Source organism: Panulirus ornatus, chromosome 1 (genome assembly GCF_036320965.1).
Source record: "Panulirus ornatus isolate Po-2019 chromosome 1, ASM3632096v1, whole genome shotgun sequence".
Lineage (NCBI taxonomy): Eukaryota > Metazoa > Arthropoda > Malacostraca > Decapoda > Palinuridae > Panulirus > Panulirus ornatus.
In genome coordinates this window covers 595,227-621,978 of record NC_092224.1, presented here as the reverse complement: position 1 = coordinate 621,978, position 26,752 = coordinate 595,227, and the positions used below count along the sequence as shown (strand labels likewise).

At 43.8% G+C, this 26,752-nt stretch overlaps 1 protein-coding gene across 2 annotated transcripts in view; it reads left to right on the top strand.

The window, feature by feature from the left end:
- The window catches only part of LOC139753343 (ribosomal protein S6 kinase alpha-5-like), a 258,307-nt gene that overhangs the window by 125,051 nt on the left and 106,504 nt on the right, over positions 1 to 26,752 (top strand). Inside the window, exons 1-2 of one of the 2 annotated variants that reach the window (XM_071669738.1) lie at positions 14,910 to 15,039; positions 16,568 to 17,208. The exons of the other annotated variant lie outside the window; for it this stretch is intronic. Of the exons in view, the coding sequence (XP_071525839.1) occupies positions 17,031 to 17,208 (178 nt within the window). The 5' untranslated portion in view covers positions 14,910 to 15,039; positions 16,568 to 17,030. Of the gene's footprint in view, positions 1 to 14,909; positions 15,040 to 16,567; positions 17,209 to 26,752 lie in introns of those variants that run through there. 2 annotated transcript variants of the gene reach the window in all.

The following is a 26,752-nucleotide window of genomic DNA, read 5'->3' as shown; positions in this document are numbered from 1 at the left end:
GGGGGTTGTACTACTATGGCCTTCAAGCTGGCAAACTAATAGTAAAGAGAGAGTATTGGTTTACGACCATACCTCCAAATGTACATACATAATAGGTTTCCCTGGCTTCCGTGGTGTGGCGGTTAGCGTGGCTGACTGTGACGCATTCACGGACAGCCCGGGGTCGAGCACATTAGGTTCCAATACTGGACGCTGCAGTCTGTCCACAGTCAACCAAGCTGTTCATCCTCCCTTAGGATTTGGTTGATAAAATGGGTACCTGGCTTAGCTTACGGTATATATATATATATATATATATATATATATATATATATATATATATATATATATATATATATATATATATATATATATCCCTGGGGATAGGGAAGAAAAGATACTTCCCACGTATTCCCTGCGTGTTGTAGAAGGCGACTAAAAGGGGAGGGAGCGGGGGGCCGGAAATCCTCCCCCTCTTTTTTATTTTATTTTCCAAAAGAAGGAACAAAGAAGGGGGCCAGGTGAGGATATTCCCTCAAAGGCCCAGTCCTCTGTTATTAACGATACCTCGCTAAGCGGGAAATGGCGAATAGTATGAAAGATTATATATATATATATATATATATATATATATATATATATATATATATATATATATATATATATATATATATATACATATATACATATATACATATATACATATATATATATATATATATATATATATATATATATATATATATATATATATGAATTATGTACATGTGTATATATGTATATGTCTGTGTGTGTATATATATGTATACGTTGAGATGTATAGGTATGTATATGTGCGTGTGTGGACGCGTATGTATATACATGTGTATGTGGATGGGTTGAGCCATTCTTTCTCGTCTGTTTCCTTGCGCTACCTCGCTAACGCGGGAGACAGCGACAAAGTATAATGAATAAAAAAAAAATAAAAATGAATATATATATATATATATATATATATATATATATATATATATATATATATATATATATATATATATATATAGCGTTAATGAAATGGGATTCATCAGGGCATTCCGTTGCCCTTGTAGTCTCAGCTAACATACAAAATAGTGATATGCCTCAAATATCAGTCGTGAGAACAGTTTTCTTTCTCGTATAAATTAATGACACGGACAATGGGCTGCGCTGTAAGTAGACGATCCTCTGTTGGGATCAGCGGCGCGCTCACAAACTCATAGATTGGGATCACAGGTGCGAAATTAATTCTAATACTGAACAGTATTATGTTTGATACATCGGGAGTGAAAAGATGGCAAGCTACAGTATGAATTCTGTTGATCTTCACACGGGGAAAATGAAGGCAGACGTAACCACTTCCAATAACCTAAAGCCATGAAAACTGAAGAAAAAAAGGCAATCAAAATGTCAGGCTTCATAATGACATTCAAATTTGATTCTGTGAAACGAATTCTCGCTCTTTACCATTCACTGGCGGGTCCCCACTTGGAATAGTGTGTGTGTGTGTGTGTGTGTGTGTGTGTGTGTGTGTGTGTGTGTGTGTGTGTGTTCAGTTTTGGTCACCCTACTTGCAAAAATATAGAGATATGGTATATCGGCGAGCAACCAAGTTGATTACACTGATCAAATCCTACGACAGCCGGGTCGAGAAACTTACTTAGCTTAGAAAAGATAATCAACACAATCAGTGGCTTTTCATAAATACTGATGTAAACAGCTATTTAAGAATAGATTTGTCTGGTTTCACTCGTTGTGATACAAACAAACTCATGGCCAGATATTTTTTTTTTACTTTGAGTGTGGCAAACAAACTTCTTCATCAAGAGGACTATCAACTTAAGGAATGGTTGTCAAAGGCTGAGTGAGAGCAAGACCATGGATACGTTTAAGAACAGACTTCACAAACACGTCGCTTGAAGTCCATGACTGACACCATTTGCGCCTTCTTATTTACGTATGAATTTTACAATTTCTTATTAAGCTGTGTGATAGCGTTTCTTATCACACTAATCTTTGCCTCTGGTGTCTTCCATTATCACAAGGAGCCTCGAAATGACTTGTTTGTTTCTTTCCTTGATTAATTATCATAATTTTCTCTCCTTTGTTAATTATCAAAATGTTTCTTTCCTTGGTTAAATATATCACAATGATTTACCGATAATGATGGAGTGCAGTGAGGGTAGAATGGGAACCCCTGTGAGGTCAGGACACTCAGGTAACAAACCTGACCCTATTGCTTAGGTCACTACGGCTGTGTCAGGTCATCAACCCTCTTGCACGAGTCACTAGGAATTATATGTAGAATAACGTCGTCTGAACCAATTAACCCTATACTAACATTCATATTCCCGCCATCAGTCAACTGTATAAGAACAGATTCAAGTAAATTTCTCTTGATAACACTTTTACACTTTATAATTGAAGTAGCTCTGGACCAGTCAGTAAGATGTGAGTCTTCATTCATGTGAGTGAACACAGCACTAGATCAACGTTGACCAGTGAGTACAGAGTATCTATGTTGACGTACACGAGATTTTAAGTCTTAACCTGTCTGTCCCAAGTAAAACGTACTACATGTTTTGCCAGGAATTCTGTAAAGTATACCGTTCTCATTATTTGAGTTGTTCTTAATCATTTTCCTTACAGTATTCTCATAAAGATGAAGTCATTAAAGTGTTTAATAATACTCCCGAAGTGGTTTTGAAAGAGAGAAAAGATCTGCCTAATCCCTATATTACCATGGCTCCTCCTTCACCACACATGTGTGGATTAGTCAAGACCCACAAACCTAATGACCCAATGAGACCAATCATAAGTCCAGTAGGATCTGCCACTTACAAGTTATCTAAATGGCGAGTTAAAATCCTGTCTCCACTTCTAGGGAGCATATCACGCGCTCACATTGTTTACTCGTGTGATCTTGTGAACACGCTCAATAATGTACCTGTTCAGCCAGAGGCAAAGCTTGTAAGTTATAATGTTTGCTCATTGTTCACCAAAGTCCACACTGATGATATTCTTGATTATCTTTCGGAAGAACTCCAGGACCACGAACTAGAATTTCCATCACATGTCACTGTAAAACTTGTAAGATTTTGCTTTAATAACTGTAAATTTATTTTCAATATTGAGTATTATCAGAAGACTTTTGGCATAGCTATGGGAAACCCCTTGTTTCCTCTATTGTCAAATTTGTATATGGAGTTATCTGAAAAAAAAATTTTGACCTATAACCCACACTGTAGTACCATGGTATAGGTATGTTTACGATGTATGTATATGGTACTCTCACTTGAATGTAAATGTTCTCCTAAGTAAATGAAATAATTTCGTGCCGTCTCTCGTGCCGTCTCTCTTTTAAATATACCGTGGAGACTGAAGATGATGGGAAATTACCATTCCAGGATGTGTTGGTTGATTCACAGGGAAGAGTACTGTTTTAAAGATAACATCCACAGAGAGTCAACTAATACTATGTCCTACGTTCACTTTCACTCAGGTCATAGATTTATTACCATACAGTCCATATTTTCTTCCAAGTATTTGAGAATTTTACGAATTGTCAGCCCAGAATTTCTGGACGAGGAATTTAGTTAGTAATATTGATGCTATCGGTAAGAAACTTTGTAATCCTTCCCACGTACTGGACAAATGTAAGACCAAGGCTGGAAAGACTTATTATAATACTGTGACACATGATAGAAGGTCTTCCAGTAATATTGTGTGTTTATCCTATCACAAACCTTTTGAACCTATCATTCCACTGCTTAGGATATTTGATTTAAAGATTAGTTTTCTCGTATGAGAACACTGAGGAAAATTTGATTAAAAACAACCCAAGTAATTACAACAGTATAGTTTACATAATTCCTGGCAAAACATGTAGTACGTTTTACTTGGGACAGACAGGTTAAGACAAAATCTCGTGTACGTCAACGTAAATACTCTGTACTCATTGGTCAACGTTGATCTAGTGCTGTGTTCACTCACATGAATGAAGACTCACATCTTACTGACTGGTCCAGGGCTACTTCAATCATAAAGTGTAAAAGTGTTATCAAGAGAAATTTACTTGAATCTGTTCTTATACAGCTGACTGATAGCGGGAATATGAATGTTAGTATAGGCTTATTTGGTTCAGACAACGTCATCTTACATATAATTCACAGTGACTCGTGCAAGAGGGTTGATGACCTGACACAGCCGTAGTGACCTGAGTAATAGGGTCACTTCTGTTACCTGAGTGTCCTGCCCTCACAGGGGTTCACATTCTACCCTCACTGCCTGCTTCAGTACCGTGTAAGATGTGATCAAGTTAACATCTACTGGTGTCCATGTTTTCCGTCATCTGTGATTTGTTACTATTTGCTCCTGAAAATTTGGTGATAAACATTAAAGCGCTTCAGCAAATTTTCATGCTTTGAATTTGTCTCGTGGTCTACAAGTTCATATATTTATACCATTGTGCAATGCCTGAGGATTGGCGGAATGCAAGCATAATGCCACTGTGCAAAGGCAAAGGGGATAAAGGTGAGTGTTCCAACTACATAGCCATAAGTATGTTGATTATTTCTGGGAAACTGTATGGGAGGGTATTGACTGAGAGGGTGAAGGCATGTACAGAGCGTCAGATTGGGAAAAAGCAGTGTTCTTTCAGAAGTGGTAGAGGATGTATGTATGTGAGATGTACTGGAAAAAGCATATGGATTTGTATTTATGGATCTGAAAAGGCATATGATAGGGTTGATAGAGATGCCCTGAGGAAGGTCTTAAGAGTATATGGTGTGGGAGGTAAGTTGCTAGAAGCAGCGAAAAGCTTTTACCAAGGATGTAAGGCATATGTACGAGTACGAAGAGAGGAGATTGATTGGTTCCCAATGAATGTCGGTATGCGGCAGGGGTGTATGATGTCCCCATGGTTGTTTAATCAGTTTATGGATGGGGTGGTTAGGGAGGTAAATGCAAGAGTTATGGAGACATGGGCAGTCATGGACATATGCAGTCTGTTGTTGATGAGAGAGCATGGGAAGTGAGTTAGTTGTTCGCTGATGATACAGCTCCAGTGGCTGATGCTAATGAGAAACTGCAAAAGTTGGTGACCGAGGTTGGGAAAGTATGTGAAAGGAGAAAGTAGAGAGTAAATGTGAATAAGAGCAAGGTTATTAGGTTCAGCAGGGTTGAGGGACAGGTTACTTGGGATGTAAGTTTGAGTGGAGAAAAATTGGAGGAAGTGAAGTGTTTGTTTGATATCTAGGAGTGGACATAGCATCGGGGCCTAAACATACAGAATGGTGAGAAGCATGCAAAGAATAGAGTGAATTGGTGCGATGTGATATACCGGGGTCGACGTGCTGTCAATGGACTGAACCAGGGCATGTGAAACGTCTGGGGTAAACCATGGAAAGGTCTATGGGGCCTGGATGTGGATAGGGTGCTGTGGTTTCGGTGCGTTAAACAAGACAGCTAGAGACTGAGTGTGAACGAATATGGCCTTTTTTGTCTGTTTTCCTGGCGACGGCGCTGTTTCCCGTGGGGCAGGGTAGCGGCAGGAATGGATGAAGGCAAGCAAGTATGAAAATGTACATGTGTATATATGTATGTATGTGTATTTATATGTATGTGTTTCTGTATGTATATGTGCGCGTATGTGCATTTATGTGTGTGTGTGTGTGTATATATATATATATATATATATATATATATATATATATATATATATATATATATATATATATATATATATATATATATATTTTTTTTTTTTTTTTCTTTTTTTTTTTTTATACTTTGTCGCTGTCTCCCGCGTTTGCGAGGTAGCGCAAGGAAACAGACGAAAGAAATGGCCCAACCCCCCCCCATACACATGTACATACACACGTCCACACACGCAAATATACATACCTACACAGCTTTCCTTGGTTTACCCCGGACGCTTCACATGCCCCGACTCAATCCACTGACAGCACGTCAACCCCTGTATACCACATCGCTCCAATTCACTCTATTCCTTGCCCTCCTTTCACCCTCCTGCATGTCCAGGCCCCGATCACACAAAATCCTTTTCACTCCATCTTTCCACCTCCAATTTGGTCTCCCTCTTCTCCTCGTTCCCTCCACCTCCGACACATATATCCTCTTGGTCAATCTTTCCTCACTCATTCTCTCCATGTGCCCAAACCATTTCAAAACACCCTCTTCTGCTCTCTCAACCACGCTCTTTTTATTTCCACACATCTCTCTTACCCTTACGTTACTTACTCGATCAAACCACCTCACACCACACATTGTCCTCAAACATCTCATTTCCAGCACATCCATCCTCCTGCGCACAACTCTATCCATAGCCCACGCCTCGCAACCATACAACATTGTTGGAACTACTATTCCTTCAAACATACCCATTTTTGCTTTCCGGGATAATGTTCTCGACTTCCACACATTTTTCAAGGCTCCCAAAATTTTCGCCCCCTCCCCCACCCTATGATCCACTTCCGCTTCCATGGTTCCATCCGCTGACAGATCCACTCCCAGATATCTAAAACACTTCACTTCCTCCAGTTTTTCTCCATTCAAACTCACCTCCCAATTGACTTGACCCTCAACCCTACTGTACCTAATAACCTTGCTCTTATTCACATTTACTCTTAACTTTCTTCTTCCACACACTTTACCAAACTCCGTCACCAGCTTCTGCAGTTTCTCACATGAATCCGCCACCAGCGCTGTATCATCAGCGAACAACAACTGACTCACTTCCCAAGCTCTCTCATCCCCAACAGACTTCATACTTGCCCCTCTTTCCAAGACTCTTGCATTTACCTCCCTAACAACCCCATCCATAAACAAATTAAACAACCATGGAGACATCACACACCCCCGCCGCAAACCTACATTCACTGAGAACCAATCACTTTCCTCTCTTCCTACACGTACACATGCCTTACATCCTCGATAAAAACTTTTCACTGCTTCTAACAACTTGCCTCCCACACCATATATTCTTAATACCTTCCACAGAGCATCTCTATCAACTCTATCATATGCCTTCTCCAGATCCATAAATGCTACATACAAATCCATTTGCTTTTCTAAGTATTTCTCACATACATTCTTCAAAGCAAACACCTGATCCACACATCCTCTACCACTTCTGAAACCACACTGCTCTTCCCCAATCTGATGCTCTGTACATGCCTTCACCCTCTCAATCAATACCCTCCCATATAATTTACCAGGAATACTCAACAAACTTATACCTCTGTAATTTGAGCACTCACTCTTATCCCCTTTGCCTTTGTACAATGGCACTATGCACGCATTCCGCCAATCCTCAGGCACCTCACCATGAGTCATACATATATATACATACATATATATACAGTCATACATACATATATATATATATATATATATATATATATATATATATATATATATATATATATATATATATAATAAACTATTCGCCATTTCCCGCGTTAGCGAGGTAGCGTTAAGAACAGAGGACTGGGCCTTTTTTGGAATATCCTCACCTGGCCCCCTCTGTTCCTTCTTTTGGAAAATAAAAAAAAAAAAAAACGAGAGGGGAGGATTTCCAGCCCCCCGCTTCCTCCCCTTTTAGTCGCCTTCTACGACACGCAGGGAATACGTGGGAAGTATTCTTAATCCCCTATCCCCTGGGATAATATATATATATATATTTCTTTCTTTCTTTCAAACTATTCGCCATTTCCCGCGTTAGCAAGGTAGCATTAAGAACAGAGGACTGGGCCTTTGAGGGAATATCCTCACCTGACCCCCTTCTCTGTTCCTTCTTTTTGAAAATTAAAAAAAAACGAGAGGGAAGGATTTCCAGCCCCCCGCTCCCTCCTCTTTTAGTCGCCTTCTACGACACGCAGGGAATACGTGGGAAGTTTTCTTTCTCCCCTATCCCCAGATATATATATATATATATATATATATATATATATATATATATATATATATATATATATATATATATATATATATTTTTTTTTTTTTTTTTGCTTTGTCGCTGTCTCCCGCGTTTGCGAGGTAGCGCAAGGAAACAGACGAAAGAAATGGCCCAACCCACCCCCATACACATGTATATACATACGTCCACACACGCAAATATACATACCTACACAGCCTTCCATGGTTTACCCCAGACGCTTCACATGCCTTGATTCAATCCACTGACAGCACGTCAACCCCGGTATACCACATCGCTCCAATTCACTCTATTCCTTGCCCTCCTTTCACCCTCCTGCATGTTCAGGCCCCGATCACACAAAATCTTTTTCATTCCATCTTTCCACCTCCAATTTGGTCTCCCTCTTCTCCTCGTTCCCTCCACCTCCGACACATATATCCTCTTGGTCAATCTTTCCTCACTCATTCTCTCCATGTGACCAAACCATTTCAAAACACCCTCTTCTGCTCTCTCAACCACGCTCTTTTTATTTCCACACATCTCTCTTATCCTTACGTTACTTACTCGATCAAACCACCTCACACCACACATTGTCCTCAAACATCTCATTTCCAGCACATCCATCCTCCTGCGCACAACTCTATCCATAGTCCACGCCTCGCAACCATACAACATTGTTGGAACCACTATTCCTTCAAACATACCCATTTTTTCTTTCCGAGATAATGTTCTCGACTTCCACACATTCTTCAAGGCTCCCAGAATTTTCGCCCCCTCCCCCACCCTATGATCCACTTCCGCTTCCATGTTTCCATCCGCTGCCAGATCCACTCCCAGATATCTAAAACACTTCACTTCCTCCAGTTTTTCTCCATTCAAACTCACCTCCCAATTGACTTGACCCTCAACCCTACTGTACCTAATAACCTTGCTCTTATTCACATTTACTCTTAACTTTCTTCTTTCACACACTTTACCAAACTCAGTCACCAGCTTCTGCAGTTTCTCACATGAATCAGCCACCAGCGCTGTATCATCAGCGAACAACAACTGACTCACTTCCCAAGCTCTCTCATCCCCAACAGACTTCATACTTGCCCCTCTTTCCAAAACTCTTGCATTCACCTCCCTAACAACCCCATCCATAAACAAATTAAACAACCATGGAGACATCACACACCCCTGCCGCAAACCTACATTCACTGAGAACCAATCACTTTCCTCTCTTCCTACACGTACACATGCCTTACATCCTCGATAAAAACTTTTCACTGCTTCTAACAACTTGCCTCCCACACCATATATTCTTAATACCTTCCACTGATATATATATATATATATATATATATATATATATATATATATATATATCTTTCTTTCAAACTATTCGCCATTTCCCGCATTAGCGAGGTAGCGTTAAGAACAGAGGACTGGGCCTTTGAGGGAATACCCTCACCTGGCCCAATTCTCTGTTCCTTCTTTTGGAAAATTGGAAAAAAAAAAAAAAAAAAAAAAAAAAAAAAAAAAAAAAAAAAAAAGACCTATCATGTTTTTCTTACATAACGTTTCTCGAAATATACAGAATACACACGGAATTTAGCCGCTGCGACCAATACTCATCTGGCAATACAGAGAGAAGCGTACAACATATTCCATCCTAGCCTATCCTGTCAGCCACTGGGTGATGGAAGCCTTGCACATATTACACGAACATCAGCTTTGGAAGGCACACATGCTGGTGCCGGGGGTTATGTTCCCTATCACTTAAGCTGGTGATAATATCTAGAACGATATACCTGAATAAAAAGGATCTTATCACGTCTAAATTAAACGTCTTAATCTAAATAAAAGGATTAGTTAGGTCCAGATAGCTCCGGTTCAGGTATATTTTGAAAACAAATGTTTGTAAACCCTTTAAGAAGAAATATTCGAGGAAACAATCTAAATTTACCTAAATCTAGAGAAGGTTGAACTGTTCAGTGAAGTTGAAATATGTGATTTCAACACATCCGCTGGCCACACCGACGACCTGCCTCCAGCCATACCTCCCTTAGCATGATGATACGCCCATGGGTAAGATGGCCTGCCCTTGACCTAACCCTCAAGGGTCAGGTCAAGGGTTAGTCCAAAGGTCACTCCAACCTTAATAACCGTACCGTTGTGCTCAGTGATCCCATTCGTTATACGTAGCGTCTATCCGATGTGTCTGTATGTAATCTTTTAACTCACTTGGTGGAAATATCATTTTCTAGGATGTGATAACAAAAAGGTTTCTCATTACGTCAGCTCCCATGACTATGTCTCCGAAAGTAGTAACTAATGTTGTGTAGTCAGTGTGTCAACAAGGTCCTGTGAATACTGATTATTTCTGGTAATGGAAACCAGATTGTTAATGGTGCGCAATATGATTATTGATCAAGGTCATTAAAGCTTCCCCTGATGTCTCATAAGCTGTGTCAGGAGCAAAGAAAAAATAGTTTGTGTAGTCAAACGCGAGTTTACTTTTCCCCTGTATCAGTGAGCCAATAGATAAGAATTGCACATAATTTTTTTTTTACACGATAAATCTACTAAATATTAAAGGACTGCCAGATATTACCAAAACTATTTAAAGTAATATATATATATATATATATATATATATATATATATATATATATATATATATATATATATATATATTATCCCTGGGGATAGGGGAGCAAGAATACTTCCCACGTATTCCCTGCGTGTCGTAGAAGGCGACTAAAAGGGGAGGGAGCGGGGGGCTGGAAATCCTCCCCTCTCGTTTTTTTTTAATTTTCCAAAAGAAGGAACAGAGAATTGGGCCAGGTGAGGGTAGTCCCTCAAAGGCTCAGTCCTCTGTTCTTAACGCTACCTCGCTAATGCGGGAAATGGCGAATAGTTTGAAAGAAGAAATATATATATATATATATATATATATATATATATATATATATATATATATATATATATATATATATATATATATCCCTGGGGATAGGGGAGAAAGAATACTTCCCACGTATTCCCTGCGTGTCGTAGAAGGCGACTAAAAGGGGAGGGAGCGGGAGGCTGGAAATCCTCCCCTCTCTATTTTTTTTAATTTTTCCAAAAGAAGGAACAGAGAAGGGGGCCAGGTGAGGATATTCCCCCAAAGGCCCAGTCCTCTGTTCTTAACGCTACCTCGCTAATGCGGGAAATGGCGAATAGTTTGAAAGAAAAAGAAATATATATATATATATATATATATATATATATATATATATATATATATATATATATATATATATATATATATATATATATATATATATCATACTATTCGCCATTTACCGCGTTAGCGACGTAGCGTTAAGGACAGAGGAGTGAGCCTTTGAGGAAATCTCTGTTCCTTCTTTTGGAAAATTAAAAACGAGAGGGGAGAATTTCCAGCCCCCCCCCCCCCCCCCCCCCCGCTCCCTCCCCTCTTAGTCGCCTTCTACGACACGCAGGGAATCCGTGGGAAGTATTCTTTCTCCCCTATCCCCAGGGATATATATATATATATATATATATATATATATATATATATATATATATATATATATATATATATGAGTCCACGGGGAAATGAAACACGATAAGTTCGAAGTGCACTTTCGTGTAATAATCACATCATTAAGGGAGATACAAGAAATATATGTCAGTTGACATACAACGAAGATACGTAGCTAGGACGCCATTTGGTAAACGAAAATTAAATGTACATTTATAAAATTAGAACTACACTGAATAGAAACTTTCATTTTGATATTTCTTAACGTTTGGACAGATGCACAAATCAAAGATTATAAAAGTATAACAAGCATAAAGACATATGCTTGCGAATGATCCAACATATTGATAAGGTTACAGACGTTTTCGCTGTAGAACACTCCACACGATTCCTGAAGTCGGTAACATGATTATAATCACGATTCAAATAGTGATTACAAAGTGCAGTAGCTCACGCGGCCAAGGACATGCAACAGACAGAGCAAGACGGCCCAGCTCGATGAGGGTCCGGCGGCGCACTAGGGACCAAACTCATTGCATAACCAGTATACTAAACTAACCTAGCTCGCTACCGTACCTATTTCTCTTGCGGAGTGAGTTACCCATCATAGGCCTCAAAAACTAATGACGCCACTCTTTCATTATATCTATAATTCCGAAAATTTCATCTACCTGGAAGCATCTGTTACTAGCCCGAATACCTAGAAAACGAACAAATGTTGTGTGCATTCCCAGAAACAACCATTTTAATCACCCTGGATACACAGTTGTTTGACACAGCGTAAACACTGGACCGTCCTCGCTGTAAATCAGGTCAGCAGCGCACATGTATGTGCGCAATATCTAGGTCACCTACGTTCGTATATGCATGATACGTTTATTGCATCACAACAGTGCGATCCTCAAGGCTCTCCACCACCCGCTGCAGCAGAGCGAGAGCAACATTCTTTACGTATATATTCATGTCAAATACGTATTACACTACGATTTCCTTTCGTATATAAGTATAAAATTTGTTACTATGTAAACAGATAATGATAATTACATCGACTGTCCTGATAAAATATCTTATCATTCATATCTAGGAAATTTTTATTCTATAGAATGTCCTAAAATGCTATACGTTTTCTAACGTTATGTAGATTCGTTTTCTATCCTTTCGGATGATACACTTTCTTAAAGTAACATATGTTGTGTGTCAAATGTATCTAGATTTTCTCCCGGTGATTCCTGAAACTGTTAAACAAATCATAGCGAATTGAATTGTACTTAATCCATTAAATGGAAAAGCCGTTTGTATATTCAGTCCACGACGTGGCTGGTATCAATACTGTCGCGACATGGAAAAAAAAATTAATACAATACAAAAGGCAACTTTAACTCTCCATACAAATATGTCTAAGTAAACGTAATGAATGGTAGTCATGCACAGGTACGAGGGTGTGAGGGGGGGACTTTCTCTAGCAGAACCTAGCAGTCCAAAGTGAAAGTAAACCTGAGAGCATGTCGGCTGTGGCTGGTGGCATGAAGTCCCAAGTTGTGGGAGTCCCAAGTCTACCATCACAGTGGCCATCAGACGAGCAGCTCTCGCCGTCCCTTATTGATGGCAGACGTGATGGAAGCTGGTGGCTTTTTGATATAGTAATATCTCAAGTTTCATCTTCCTATACAGGGGTTTCAGTGTATTTGTACACATAAATGCACATCAACACGACACCCATACACAACATCAACCTCACATTAAGTTGTTACCTTCCATTTTAAGAAATGTGCGATTATTATAATCACAGTCTTAAAGAAATCCATAAGATTCGTGGTGGGCCAAGAGGGTGTGAAGAGGGGAAAGTGTGGCAGGTAACAAAGACGTCCCAGACGGTATGTGTCTTGCATGGCGAACAAAAATGTCGGCGCACCAGCCACCAGCCACCACAAAGACCATGTACGACTTCTCCCCACAATATCGGTCGAACCTTCATCAATCATGGCAACATTTTACATATGGCCAGATGTACCCGTCGTCCCTACCCGTACGGAAAGTTTTTTTTTTTATGTATTCTTTACGCACGGTTCCCCCCTGTTAATTATTTTAATATTTACCGCACATATAATGGGGGTATTTCGCTGAGGCAGACGTCCGGTAGAAATGATTAATGTGGTAGGCTGTAATGTGAGGATATTTTATCAGGCGAAAAATCTCTCCCAACACAATAGCAACAATTACTATGTAGCATATGCCCTGTTTAACGGATGCTGAGAGAGAGAGAGAGAGAGAGAGAGAGAGAGAGAGAGAGAGAGAGAGAGAGAGAGAGAGAGAGAGAGAGAGAGAGAGAGAGAGATTCTTGTCAAAAGGCAGGGTGAGGTCGTAGCCATGGCCTACCACAGGCAAATCTTGAGCTCAGATTAAGGAGTAGCGTGAGTTACGTGTTGTTATGTGTGTTATGGACGAGGTAGGGTGTTTGTGTGTCTGTAGAGTGAACGGCAACAGCTCAAGCGTGGGCTTAAGCAAAGAGAAAAGACAACCAAGGCCAAAGAAGGGAACTTGACAGCCAGAGTAATGCAAGCTCTGCGCACTCGACAGATTAGTTCATTATTTCAAATTATATGGCACGTTAACAGCTGAGAGAGAGGGAGGGAGGACGGCAGAGAGAGATTTGACGAGGAAAGATATATATATATATATATATATATATATATATATATATATATATATATATATATATATATATATATATAACACGTACTGGACTCTCTGGGCTTGGAGGATTCGAACAATACAATGGGTAGCGTTCCGGCCTATATATATATATATATATATATATATATATATATATATATATATATATATATATATATATATATATATATATATATATATATATATATGAGGAGAGAGAGAGAGAGAGAGAGAGAGAGAGAGAGAGAGAGAGAGAGAGAGAGAGAGAGAGAGAGAGAGAGAGAGAGAGAACAATGGAAAAGTTTTAGCAAGTCACATTATTCTAAGATTATCTCAAGATGAAGATATTTGGAAATATAGAACGATAATTGTTTTTCATGTTCCGATCGATTTCATACTTTCAAGTTAGAGTACCAAGTACCGCTTTAACTCCATGTAATTTCTCTCGGTGATGCATTCCTCCTATCATGCATATACTCAACTCAGAGTACGTACAGATGCATCATACACGCACACACACACACACACACACTCCAACAGCAAAAGATAGTATATATGTGTGTGTATATATATATATATATATATATATATATATATATATATATATATATATATATATATATATATATATATATATATATATATATATGGCAAACATTATCAGTATGGCAGAGAGGAGTGGCTGGGTGCCACCCACAACTGCAGTCTGGAGAGAAATTGCGAGGTGGCAACTTCCGTCTGATGTCTATTGGAGAGAAACTGCGAGTTGGCAACTGCGCGCCGTATCAGGTGGTGGTGTTGTGACACTCAGCTGTTTCAGTCAGTAGTCAGCTGATCGGCCCGTGGAACTTGTGCGGGGAGCCCATTCCTCCCATACGGCTCGATATACCTCAATGTAAGAGCTGTGAAGTGCTTTCGTTTTCCCGTTTTACCGTTTGTGAGAGCAAGACTAAGAGATGGTAGCATGACCAGGAGCTGCAGCCATGGCTAGCCCCGTGCGTGGTGGACACAGAACCTGGTCCAAAGAGAGGACCAAGTGACGGGTGCAGACGTGGCATGCTTGTTGATGGTACCAGACTTTTCTCACCCAGGAATTGGACAGAATCATTACCTGCGTGAAGATCTGGTGTGTATACTGTTACCTCGAGACAGCACATGAACATACTTCGCTACTAACACTAAACTGGACGACCCATAGAGGAAAATATTGAAGTCCTCTCGAACTGGAGGAAACTGTGCGGAATCCAGTGCAGCAGATCTGTGAAAATAGATCTGTATATTAATTCTGTGGACGGAAACCCATTTACTGTATCGAGCACGAATAGGGTGAGAGTGAGATGCTTAACATACGGCCTTGTATAGGTTCCATTTCCCTAATGACAAAGTTGCCAGGTGTGTGGTGCTGGGGCGGGAACGGTGAATCGAGTAGGTTTGGGGGCGCGGATAATAATCGTAAATTGTCATTATATAGGAAAAGCGTCTGAGATTCTTGTGTAGGCGTAAGGTTGTGCAAGGGAGAGAGTGTGTGTGTTTGTGTGTGTGTGTGGTGATGGGCCGAGTGGGTGCGGGAGGCAACAGCAGCAGCAGCAGCCAGCAAGGCGACGGACGGCCCACACCTCGCCACCACAACCTTCTTATACATAGCTGGCATGTTTGCTCTCCTCTTCTCGTTATAAACACACGCACCTTACCGTTCACGCACCACTAGTTATCACGCAGTAAAAAGAGGTGATGGGTTAGGGAGTGGAGTGCTGGAGTGGCTGACAGTAGTTGAAAGGTGGTTGGTGGGAAAAAGTGAAGGCCGGGCGCTCGTGGCAGCCCTGCGAGCAACGGTGGACGGGCGACGCTGCTCGCAGATGACCCACTTTCTCGGCACAGTTCCTTGTGCGGGCGGCAGACAACGAATCACGTACAGTTACATAGTGACCCACGCGTGACATATGGCCTCCCCCCTTCACCACTCCAGTCTCTCAATCACCCACACCTAAGTGCCTATAGTTGTAGGATCTTGTAGGGAAGCCGCTTGGAGAAGCTAGGGGCGAAAGATGCCAGGGTCGTGTCATGGTGATGATGGTAGCTGCAGTCCCCAACCTCCCCAAGTCAGGGTCACTCTCACTGGTGTGTACACCTTTACCTGAGCTCAGGTCTCTTCCTTTTTATTTAGCACCTGGTATGGCTGGGTGTCAGTCCTGTTTATCTGAGGCGAACTGGGCCGCCTCGAGAGGCATATCTGACTAAATAAGGAGCGTAGCTCTTTATGGAGGGTTGCACGCAGGGTGGGGCTGGGTATGTTAGAGGCGACACAGTCATGGTATGGAAGGAAACATGCCTGATATCTAACCCATACTCATGCACTCGAAATGATGATGAATTTAGGTGATATTTAGATTCTTTAGATAGATAATATTTGTTTTGTTTCTCAGGTATAAGTAATATATAAATATATATATACATATATATTAATATATCAGCGATAGAGAATTAGGAAGTGACTGAAGTCGGACTTCTTGTAGAATTTTACTGAGGAACTTGCAGTGCACCCTGGGCAGTGAAGGCCCAGAGCCCAGCCAGAGGGCAGTGGACTGAGACAGAGGAGCGAGACAGAGCGTAGGAGGAGGTGCCTGGCGCTGCGGTGGCCAACAGTCTGGTGTTCTCGTGGTGAGAGTGTTTGATGACCCACCCAGACATTCTCTATCACCACCACTGCCGCCCCAGCTGTTCCTGCTACTGCCGCACACCTTACTCACGGCTTGGCCAACACTCGCATCTCGGCTGAACACTCTTTTCTCCACCGGCATCATCCAGCTCCTCGGTGACGAACAACAACTCGGAAGCCCTCGTGGCTGTCCCGCCTCACCACCACCATCCTGACGACAGGAAATCACCATGGGGGTGCACAGGACGCCAGAGGTGCCAGGCGGAGGCTTAGGGACACTGGAGGAGGAGGAAGAAGAAGACGGGTTACGTATTGATGGCCTGCAACACTACCCGCATCGCCACCATTCCGCCACCAGCAGCACCAACAGTGATGTCCTCAATAACAACCAGCTGGATGGCGACAAAGGTAAACACATAGGTTTCCTGTGGGTCATGTTTCTTTGGTGTTCAGTTACTGCTGTTGTTGCAGCGTCGTTGTGCAGGTGCTTGCCTCCTCATCTCACGGCCATTATGATTCACCACTAATGAGCCGACTCAGTCGACGGAGCTGTGTGCGGCTACGCCATGACGTCTCACCAACAGCAGCAACTTCTTTCGTAGGATCAGGAACCGTCAGAGGAATGAATTGTGTCCAGAGAATAAACTTGTACTGATGCATTGTCTACCTCTTTAATACTTCTGTTCTCTTTACTGTTACCCTACACATCTACTATATACATTTCATGATGATTTTCATCACTCGACCGATGTGCAGACGCAGCACAGGTGGACCAAGACCTCTGGCATGCGAACAGGCACACGGAGCGCCGTCACTCGCTCCCACCTGGTCCCCCTTCCCCAGAGTGAGCGGTTGGCCTGCTGTTGTCTGTGCACTTCCTCAGTGTGCGACACCAACTGCCAACCCCACAATTGTATTCCACAGTTGTTTACCATCTTTGCCGGCCGGGCCAGGCAGGGGTGTCCAGATGTCGCTGTCGAGACTTTACATTCCGGTGCTCATGAACCTGTTGTTGTTGTTGTTGATATGCGTGGTGTAGCCTTGGCTTCCAGACACATCTCCCTTCCCTTGTCTTGACGTGGGTGGCTTTCCCTTCACGTGCGTGGGGAGGGGGGGGGGATGAGGGCGGACATGGTGAGCACCTCGCATCTCGTATCGGTGAAGAGAGAGAGAGAGAGAGAGAGAGAGAGAGAGAGAGAGAGAGAGAGAGAGAGAGAGCGAACGCGAAGAGAGAGGGAGAGGAGACCATATATGTGTGGTGCTGCAGTCGTTAGTTAGTCAGGAAGTTGTGCTAGCAGCCCTGAGTTTGGAAGTCGCATCATAGGGCAAGTGAAGACGCGAGGAATGATAACTGGAGACGCGATGGTCCATAACAAGGTGATCTGTACACATCACTGAAATGTAATGGTATACACTGGAGAGGATAACGATGCAGATGGTACACACGGAGGGAAGACCTCGATCTGGTACAGTACTGTAGCGGAGGAGAGAGTGAGGGGGGGAGGGAAGGGGGTGGGGGGGGCGCAGGGTGGGGGGTTGCGGCGCGCAAATAGAGAAAGAACGTTTTACTGAAGTCAGGCAGCCATTGTGTTGAAAACACATGGTTGATGAATGAAATAATTGGGGGGGGGGTCATTATAGTAACTAGTTAATTAATCACAAGAGAGCTTAAGCTCAAGGTTGAGCTGGATAAGCACTGGAGTGACGTTTATCTACATAATACAACAAGTTTTACAGAACAAAAGTTTATGGTTTATACATTTAGTGGTGAATCGCTGAACACTGCGTGATGTAGAGTTAATACTGCTTGAATTGCAGTAGTACTGTGTTGACATACATTATGTATTCAGTGGCAAACATTAACTGATGTAATGGTACATCTTGGGTGAACAGCAGCAATACTGTTTAGACATGTATTTGATGGTGAATTCTAAGTGACGAATATTTTCACGTTGGTTGTGTTACAGTAATACTGTAGTTAACAATCCACATAACTACGGCAAAAGTAAGCCATATGCCTGCTTAGCCGTGCACTAGTTCATGAATTTTATAACATTCACAGTAGTAGGTGTAGGACAGTTCTTGTAGCTGTACGAGCACTGGGTGGTACAAGGTGATTGTGGTGACGGACGTTGGCCAAGGTAATCGCGCTTATGACCCTCGAGGAAATTGTTATTGAGTCGCTGTGGTCAGCTAGGTCACAACTTCAACGGGTCGGAGCGCTGAAGAATATGTCAGTGTCATTTTGGTTACAGTGAGGCGACAGCGACTCGCCAAGTTTGTGATTCACTGGTAAAGGTATCTAATATGTACATCTCTGTATTAATCAAATACTCTTGTGTGAATATGGGAGGTCCAGTAAGGCGTAATCCAAGTATCATGCCGGGAGTTCAGGTCGACATGTTGACCACAGTGTACGCGACCTAAGAGCGCCACTGACACGTCCTACACCATCGAGGGTTGGACCATGTGTGTGTGTGTGTGTGTGTGTGTGTGTTTTACAGACAGTTGCGCTTGAGGGAAAAACTGCGGCTCTAGCTTGTCACGTGGTTTTAATCCTTGAGCACAACGGTACGATCCTTCAATATATCGCTACGACCCCTGGGTGGTATGATCACACCACGTGCCCTCCGAAACTAAAGCACGATGGTACGACCCTTGAGAGAGACGTTACGACCCTTGAGTATGTTGATGGCCTGGCCTTTGACCTGACACTCAATAGTACGCTCTCAAAGGCCCTAAAGGTCGTACTGTAGGCGTCCCCCACCTCAGAGGGTCGTACCATGAAGGTGCGGGTTAACGTTCAAGGTGGGGTGGACGACACATGTGTCCTCATCTGACCCAACTGTTATCAGCCCTCATGTTTTTTTCTTGTTTTTTTTTTTCTCTTTCTCTTCTAGCTCTTTGTTTCGTCACACCCCTGCCTTATGTCTGTCTCTCTTTACCAAGCAGTACATTGCATAATTACATTTCCATCACAGGTTAACCACAGAGTCTTCTACAGAAACAGATGATCTGTAACGTGAGCACTTTTCGTGAGGTAAGTACACACGTAGAGCCTTGGCAGTCATATATGTACACACACATGTCAGCTCCCTTTCCCTGCTGCTGCTGCTGCTGCTAGCAACCCAAGGCACACATACCTTCCTCTAAACCAAGACGTTTCTCTCTCGAAAAGTAATTGAAGTCTTCATTCCTGTTCACTGTGTGAAGTGGTGAGTTAGCTGTCGTTGTTGTTGTTGTTGTTGTTGTTGTTGTTGTTGTTGTTGTTGTTGTTCAGTGTGTGTGTGTGTGTGTGTGTGTGTGTGTGTGTGTGTGTGTGTGTGTGTGGGGTGGGTGGGTGGATGGGGAAGGTTGTAAGGTCGTAGACCCTCCCGAGGAAGGCTGTGGCTGTGGCTGGCAGGTGTTGGAGACCCGTTACCCAGTACCGACCGAGAACCAGGTGACGGACGCTCCACCTCCTCCTCCTCCTCCTCCTCCTCCTACCGCCCGCCTCCTCCGTCCACAGGTTCTTCCTTTATCTTTCCTATGACCTGACGTGTGGCCGCGGACTCCCCCGCCCCCTGTCCTGTACTTTTACCTCTCTCTCTCTCTCTCTCTCTCTCTCTCTCTCTCTCTCTCTCTCTCTCTCTCTCTCTCTCTCTCTCTCTCTCTCTCTCCTCGTTATTCCATCATGCGAAATCTCGTCGTCGTCTCTCCCCAACGCATAATGTTATACTCTAGATATTCACAACTGTTCAGGATCCGCATTAAGAAACCAGACCTCTCACCGTGATCCCTGGTAGGTACAGGAGCACCAAGCACCACGGGCGCTCCCCCTCACAGTAACAAAGAGAACAGTAACACTAATGGTTACACAAGACATCACCAGGGTTATCAGGTCGGGTGCTTAACACACACACACACACACACACACCGTAACCTGTCTATCTGTGAGGTGTCCGGCCGCCGCAGCAGGGGGAATATCGCTAACCAGGCCAGTAGCTGTGGCCACCCAACACATGCCCAGTACATGTTGACATGGCAGGGTATGATGAAGTCACCCATCCTGCCCACGCCCACCCTGGGCGGTGTAGGTAGTGGCCCTGGGTGTGAGAGCGAGGTGAGGGGAGGGGGTGCTGGTAACTGTATCGCTCTCTGGTACACATGACAAAAAACGTATTAAAGCAAAGTCCTAAATTCGTGGACAGCACGTAAGCCTGCACATGCGCCTACGCATGACCATACACATGCGTGCACTCAAGGAGATACCCACAAGAGAACACACACACACACACACACACACACACACACACACACACACACACACACACACTACTATATATTGTAACTATTAATCTCTGACTGTTCAGTGAAGTTCATAATGTATAAACCATACTTTTACTCTGTAAACATCCATGTGTATCTATCTGTTACTCTGTCTATCTAGTTGTCCCTCATCCATGGCCTTATCTAATGTGTGGAAATATCTAACTAGTAACTATCTTGTCCTCACAGGTCTGTAATATCTGTAATACCTAAACTTTGTTCTTTCAGCCAAATGGCTGCCCAAACCCAACAAACCGTTATCTGTTTTACTTATCTAACACACACACACACACACACACACACACACACACACACACACACACACACACACACACACACACTACCAAACGACAGTTCCTTTAAATCAAACGTAGCGTCTGTAGTTTTGAACTCAATATTTGTACCCATACCAGCTCTCAACATACCCACAACTCAACAATGTTGGCAGAGGGAGGGAGTCGGGCACTGAGTGGCGGTGAGAGGAGGGAGGGAGGGAGAGGGCCGGGTTAAGATGACAGACCTGGCTACACTGGGGAATACTTATAAACAAATCTGACAAGTTGTTGCTTCAGCACTGGGCTGATACGTGCGCGAGGGAGACCGGCGGATGGATGAGGGTAGATGGGTTGGTGAGCGGGAATAGGGTGGGTGACTAGGCTTCAGGTGGATGAGTACTGGGTGAGTTGTTGAGGGGCTCAGAGTGGATGGCGGTTTAGGGTGTACGAGTTAGTGGTCATGGGGTGGGTGGCTATTTAGGGTGCACGATAAGTGGGTTGAAGATGGAGGTACTTGGTGAGACGAGGGGTGTCGGCGGTACTGTGGCTTTTCACGGTTGAATCACATCTCCACAACACAACGCTACTCCCTGACTCTCCGTCACACCATGATCACATTATTTAACTCTTACAAGACATATTGTTCAGTGTGACACGTCCGTCCTAGTCACGTGGAGTGCTCGTGTTGCTCCCGGCCTCTTATTATGGTCGACCAGTACTGTTCACTGTCCTTCACTAACTCGTGCTTTACTACGTCTTGTATTCCACATTCCTTCGATTTCTTCATCACGTGTTGCTCACAGCTCCAGTCGCTCCTCTTACAGTAGCTAGGACTGTCCACTCAGTTGACCAGGTGTATCATCCGTCCCTTCAGGCTTTCATTTCTGTGTCTTGTCTTCTGTCAGTCACTGGCCGAGCTTCCTGCCATGCCGCACCTCCTTGTTCTTGACCCCAGCTGCTGTTCTTGAACCTCTCGAGCCAGCCTTATTCTCGCTGGTGAGTTCCAAACATAGCCAGCTATATATAGACACCTAAACCGACACGGTGTGTACTTTAGCGGCACCATTAACAAGCTGTACGTCATCTAATGTGTGTGTGTGTGTGTGTGTGTGTGTGTGTGTGTGTGTGTGTGTGTGTGTGTGTGTGTGTGTTATGGAGAACAAGTTTTACACTCGTGTTGCCCCGCCTCTTAAACCGGTGTATGTGTCATGTCTTTTCTCATATATACACACATACAACCCAGTCTAAGCCAGGTACCCATTTATCGACTAGCCCTGAAGAGAGGATGAACAGCTGGGTTGGATGTGTGCTGACTGTCGCGCCCGGGATTCGAACCCAAACGGGCCCGTGCGTGAATCATAAGCAGTTATGCTAACCATGTGTGTCCTGTTTTTATATCTGTATGCACCTGTTTTTGTATATGGACCAATGTTTACATCTGTATCTATGTTTTTATAATACACACACACACACACACACACACACACACACACATATATATATATATATATATATATATATATATATATATATATATATATATATATATATATATATATATATATACCCCTAGGGATAAGGGAGAAAGAAAACTGCCCACATATTCCCTTCGTGTCGTGTTAGGCTTCTGAGAGGGGTAGGAGCGCGGAACTAGAAATCCTTCCCCTCTGTATTACTTTCCAAAGGAAGGAAAAGAGTAAGGAGCCAAATGAGGACTGTCCCTCTAAGGCTCAGTCATCTGTTCTTGACGCAACCTCGCCAGTGCATAAAATGGCGAGAATGATATATATATAGATGTGTGTGTGTGTGTGTGTGTGTGTGTGTGTGTGTGTGTGTGTGTGTGTGTGTGTGTGTGTGTGAACGTCCGTGTACGTGTGTTTCAGCATGTATACGTATGCGAGCGCCCTTGCTGCACAGACCAGGTTATCAGTGTACTCCGCACTATCCAAAGGTGGTGGGTGGGCAGGCAGTGGAGTCATTTACTCGGGCAGAGTAGAGTCTGGATCGTTGACAAACGTTCAATGTGGCCGCAAGGAGGCATACGTTACGAGTCTGGCGGCTTTATCAATAACGGTTCTCTCTCACTGGATATCACAAACGTTGTCTGCAGAACGTATTTCCCGTCGGTTAATACGTTACCTGAGTTCTCGCTCTTTCTCTTTTTCCTGTTGTGGTAATTATGATGTTATCACAGAGAAACACTGTGAAGATCTAGTTCACTCTCCTCTCGGGCGTATGTTTGTTTCTTAACCCCTTATCTTCTTTTTTTTCCCGGGTGAATTCTGTCCTCGCAATGTTATCATGATCACATTTTTGATCACATGCAGGTTACATGATATTCCAATACTCGGGCTTACGATGTCACTGTATCATCTCTTTACGGAAAAAGTTATGCTGTTGTTATCGTTTGCGTTGGGTGGCGAGTTCTTGGTATAAGGCCTGGGAGCGTGTGTGTGTGTGTGTGTGTGTGTACGTATGCCTGTGTTGCGAATGGGAAATACCACCAGGTTGCATCACGGGGAAGTTTGGCAAGGGTGAACGTCTATACAAGAGATTCGTTCATGTCTGCATTTGTAGTTATAAAGAAACTCACGCCATGGTGGATATGACGAGAGACTCGCCAGTAAAATGGTTTGATAGGGTTCCCGCTTTACCCCTCACGCATCACATCTTGATTTAGCTGTTCTATATATCAAATGGGCAGAATTAAATAGGAATCAACACTGCAGCACCGTGGAAACAGTGGCAAGGATAACAAAAGGTAAGAGGGAGGATCGTACACATTAATATAAAAAAAAAAAAAATGCAGGAGCGCAACGAACGTTGAGAACATCTCTGGCTCACCGTGAGCCGTCTACCTCCCCGGCAAGTCCTCGCTCGCATTATTTCCGTAATACAATAACGTGGCCGTCCGTGCCCGGTGAGTGACCACAACATGCTAACAAAGCACTAGACAACGGTAAAGGATTAAGGGTGAGGGGACGTGGCGTGATGGTGGATAGAGGTCACAGTAGCGAGGTTGTGGCTCAGCCTTCAGCCTAGCCGTGACCGCCTCCACCACCAGGAAATGTCTTTACCTTGTCCACCAGCAGCCAGTCTCGCGCGGGGGCCGCGACACCCACACCTCCTCATACACTTATCATTACCGAGATTTTTCAATGTCATGATGGCGGATTAGACGAGTGAGGGTATACAAGTCATTTACCGAGACTACTTTTACCATGAAAGGATATTAGTAATTTGTTCGGTAAAGCTGACCAAGTTGGTAACTAGTACCGGCATTTACATAACGACCGTTACATTAAGAAACGTCTGAGTGTAAAACGAAGCTAAGAGTGTGTTGTGGTTGTTGTAGAGTGTGAACACAAAGCAGTAAGGGATGTGTTTAAAGTGGGTGGGTGGTGAGGGGTGCTGTTCGGAGGGGGTGAGGTGCGACGGCGGTGAGAGGGGAGTAGTGACGGTGACTGAGGTGTTGCGGGGGAGGAAATCAGTGGTGTAAGTAGCTGAAGTGCTGGGGACGGGGGAAGTGATTGATGATGGTGGCTGGTGTGAGGGGGTAGAGTATCACGTGATGGTGGCTGGGGTGCTGTGAGGGGTGAAAGTGATTAGTGACGACGACTGGGGTGCTTTGTAAGAGGGAGGGTAGTGATGATGGCTGGGATGCTGCGAAGGAGGAAGTGATTAGTGATCAAGACAAGAGTGCTGTGGCTGGGGGAGAGTGGTGATGGTAACCTGGGTGCTGTGAAGGTGGAAGTGAGTGCTGACAGAGGCTGGGATGCTCTAGGGGAAGCAATGAGTGGTGTCGGTGCTAAGAATGGGTGAGGAGTGGTGATGGTAAATGGGGTGCTGTAATGAGGCAAGTGATTGGTGACCTTGGCTGGGGTGCTGTAGGTGGGGTGGGAGTGATGATGGTGACTGGGGTGTTGTGGTGCAAGTGAATGATAGCGGTGTCTTTCTTATGGAGGAGTTGAGTAGTGACGGTTGCTGGGGTAATAACTGTGGGTGGGGTACTGCGGGGGATATGTTTGGTAATGGAAGCTGGGGTGCTGTAGGGGAGTGAGGGATGACGAAGGTCGGGTGCTGTTAGGGGGAAAGTGGGTGGTGACGGTGGCCGGGGTTTTCTGGGTGGAGAGAACTGAGTGGTGACGGTGGCCGGGGTTCTCTGGGTGGGAGGAACTGAGTGGTGACGGTAACGGGTGCTGTGACGGGGGAGGAGGAGGGGGGAGAAAGTTGTGACGGTGGCTGCTGACTCAACCTGTTCGCCTTGCAGGTGACACATTACTCATTTGGAGGATCCTGCCGCCGTCCCCGCCGCGTGGGATACATCATAACATACACCCCTGCGGCTGGGATGGGCGGCGGGCACGAGGCATGTGCCTGTCAAGGTCACAGACTGCTGGGGAAGGTAGAGTGATAGTGAGTGGAGAAGGAAACAGAATAATGAGATGGTACGTGGATATGATGATGGACACTTAGTCAAGAAGGCAGATGGATCTGTTAGGTCAGCTGGGGCAAGCACAGACAGGAACGATGGGGTTGCTGTTGGCGTGAATCTGACGAGAAAGATGGCAGGAACTTGGCATGGCAGTGTAGTGGAGGCCATCTGGCGAAGTGACAACCAAGGGAACTTTGCTGAGATGGATGACGTGAGCTGATGGTGTGACAGTTGACGGGGCGATGCTGGGCCACTTGGCGGGGAGATGATGATGAGGAAGGTGATGGGCTAATGATACAGCCTCTGAGCAAGTGGTGCACTTGGCGTGGGTTGTAATAGGGTGTGGTACTGGTAAGGGGCAGATGGTGGTGTGGGAACAGCAAGTGATGGGGCAATAATGACGAGGCAGTTAGCGGGATTGAGGTGGTGCTGGTGGGTAACTGGTGGTGACGAGATGGTTGGATAAGTGTGCTGGTTGCTTGTGGGGAAGTTGACATGGTGATATTTTTCTTACAGTCGACGGGGTGATGATGCAGTAGACGGGGTGGTGATGGTGGTGGTAGAGACAACTAGTTGGGTTGTGGTGGTGGTGCAGGTGGTGGAATGGTGATAGTGGTGGTAGGAAGGAAGAAAAGAGAGGAAGGGAGGTTGGTGGGAAGCTAGGGAGAGTGCTCAAGATGGGGTAAGTAGGTAGGTAGGTAGGCAGGAAGACGGGTGGTAACGGCGTTATGAGTAATGCGCCAATCAATGAGTCACTTTCATTCTGAGGTTGCGATCCCACAGACACTGTTGCCAGCACAACCTACAGGATGGGGGATGGTGGAGATTACCTGGGAGTAATGGTGACACTGTGAGTGAGAATGGTGAAAGGAAGATGATGATGATAGTGCAGAATGAGAGATAATGAGTGAAGGGTGGCTAATAAAGGTAACAA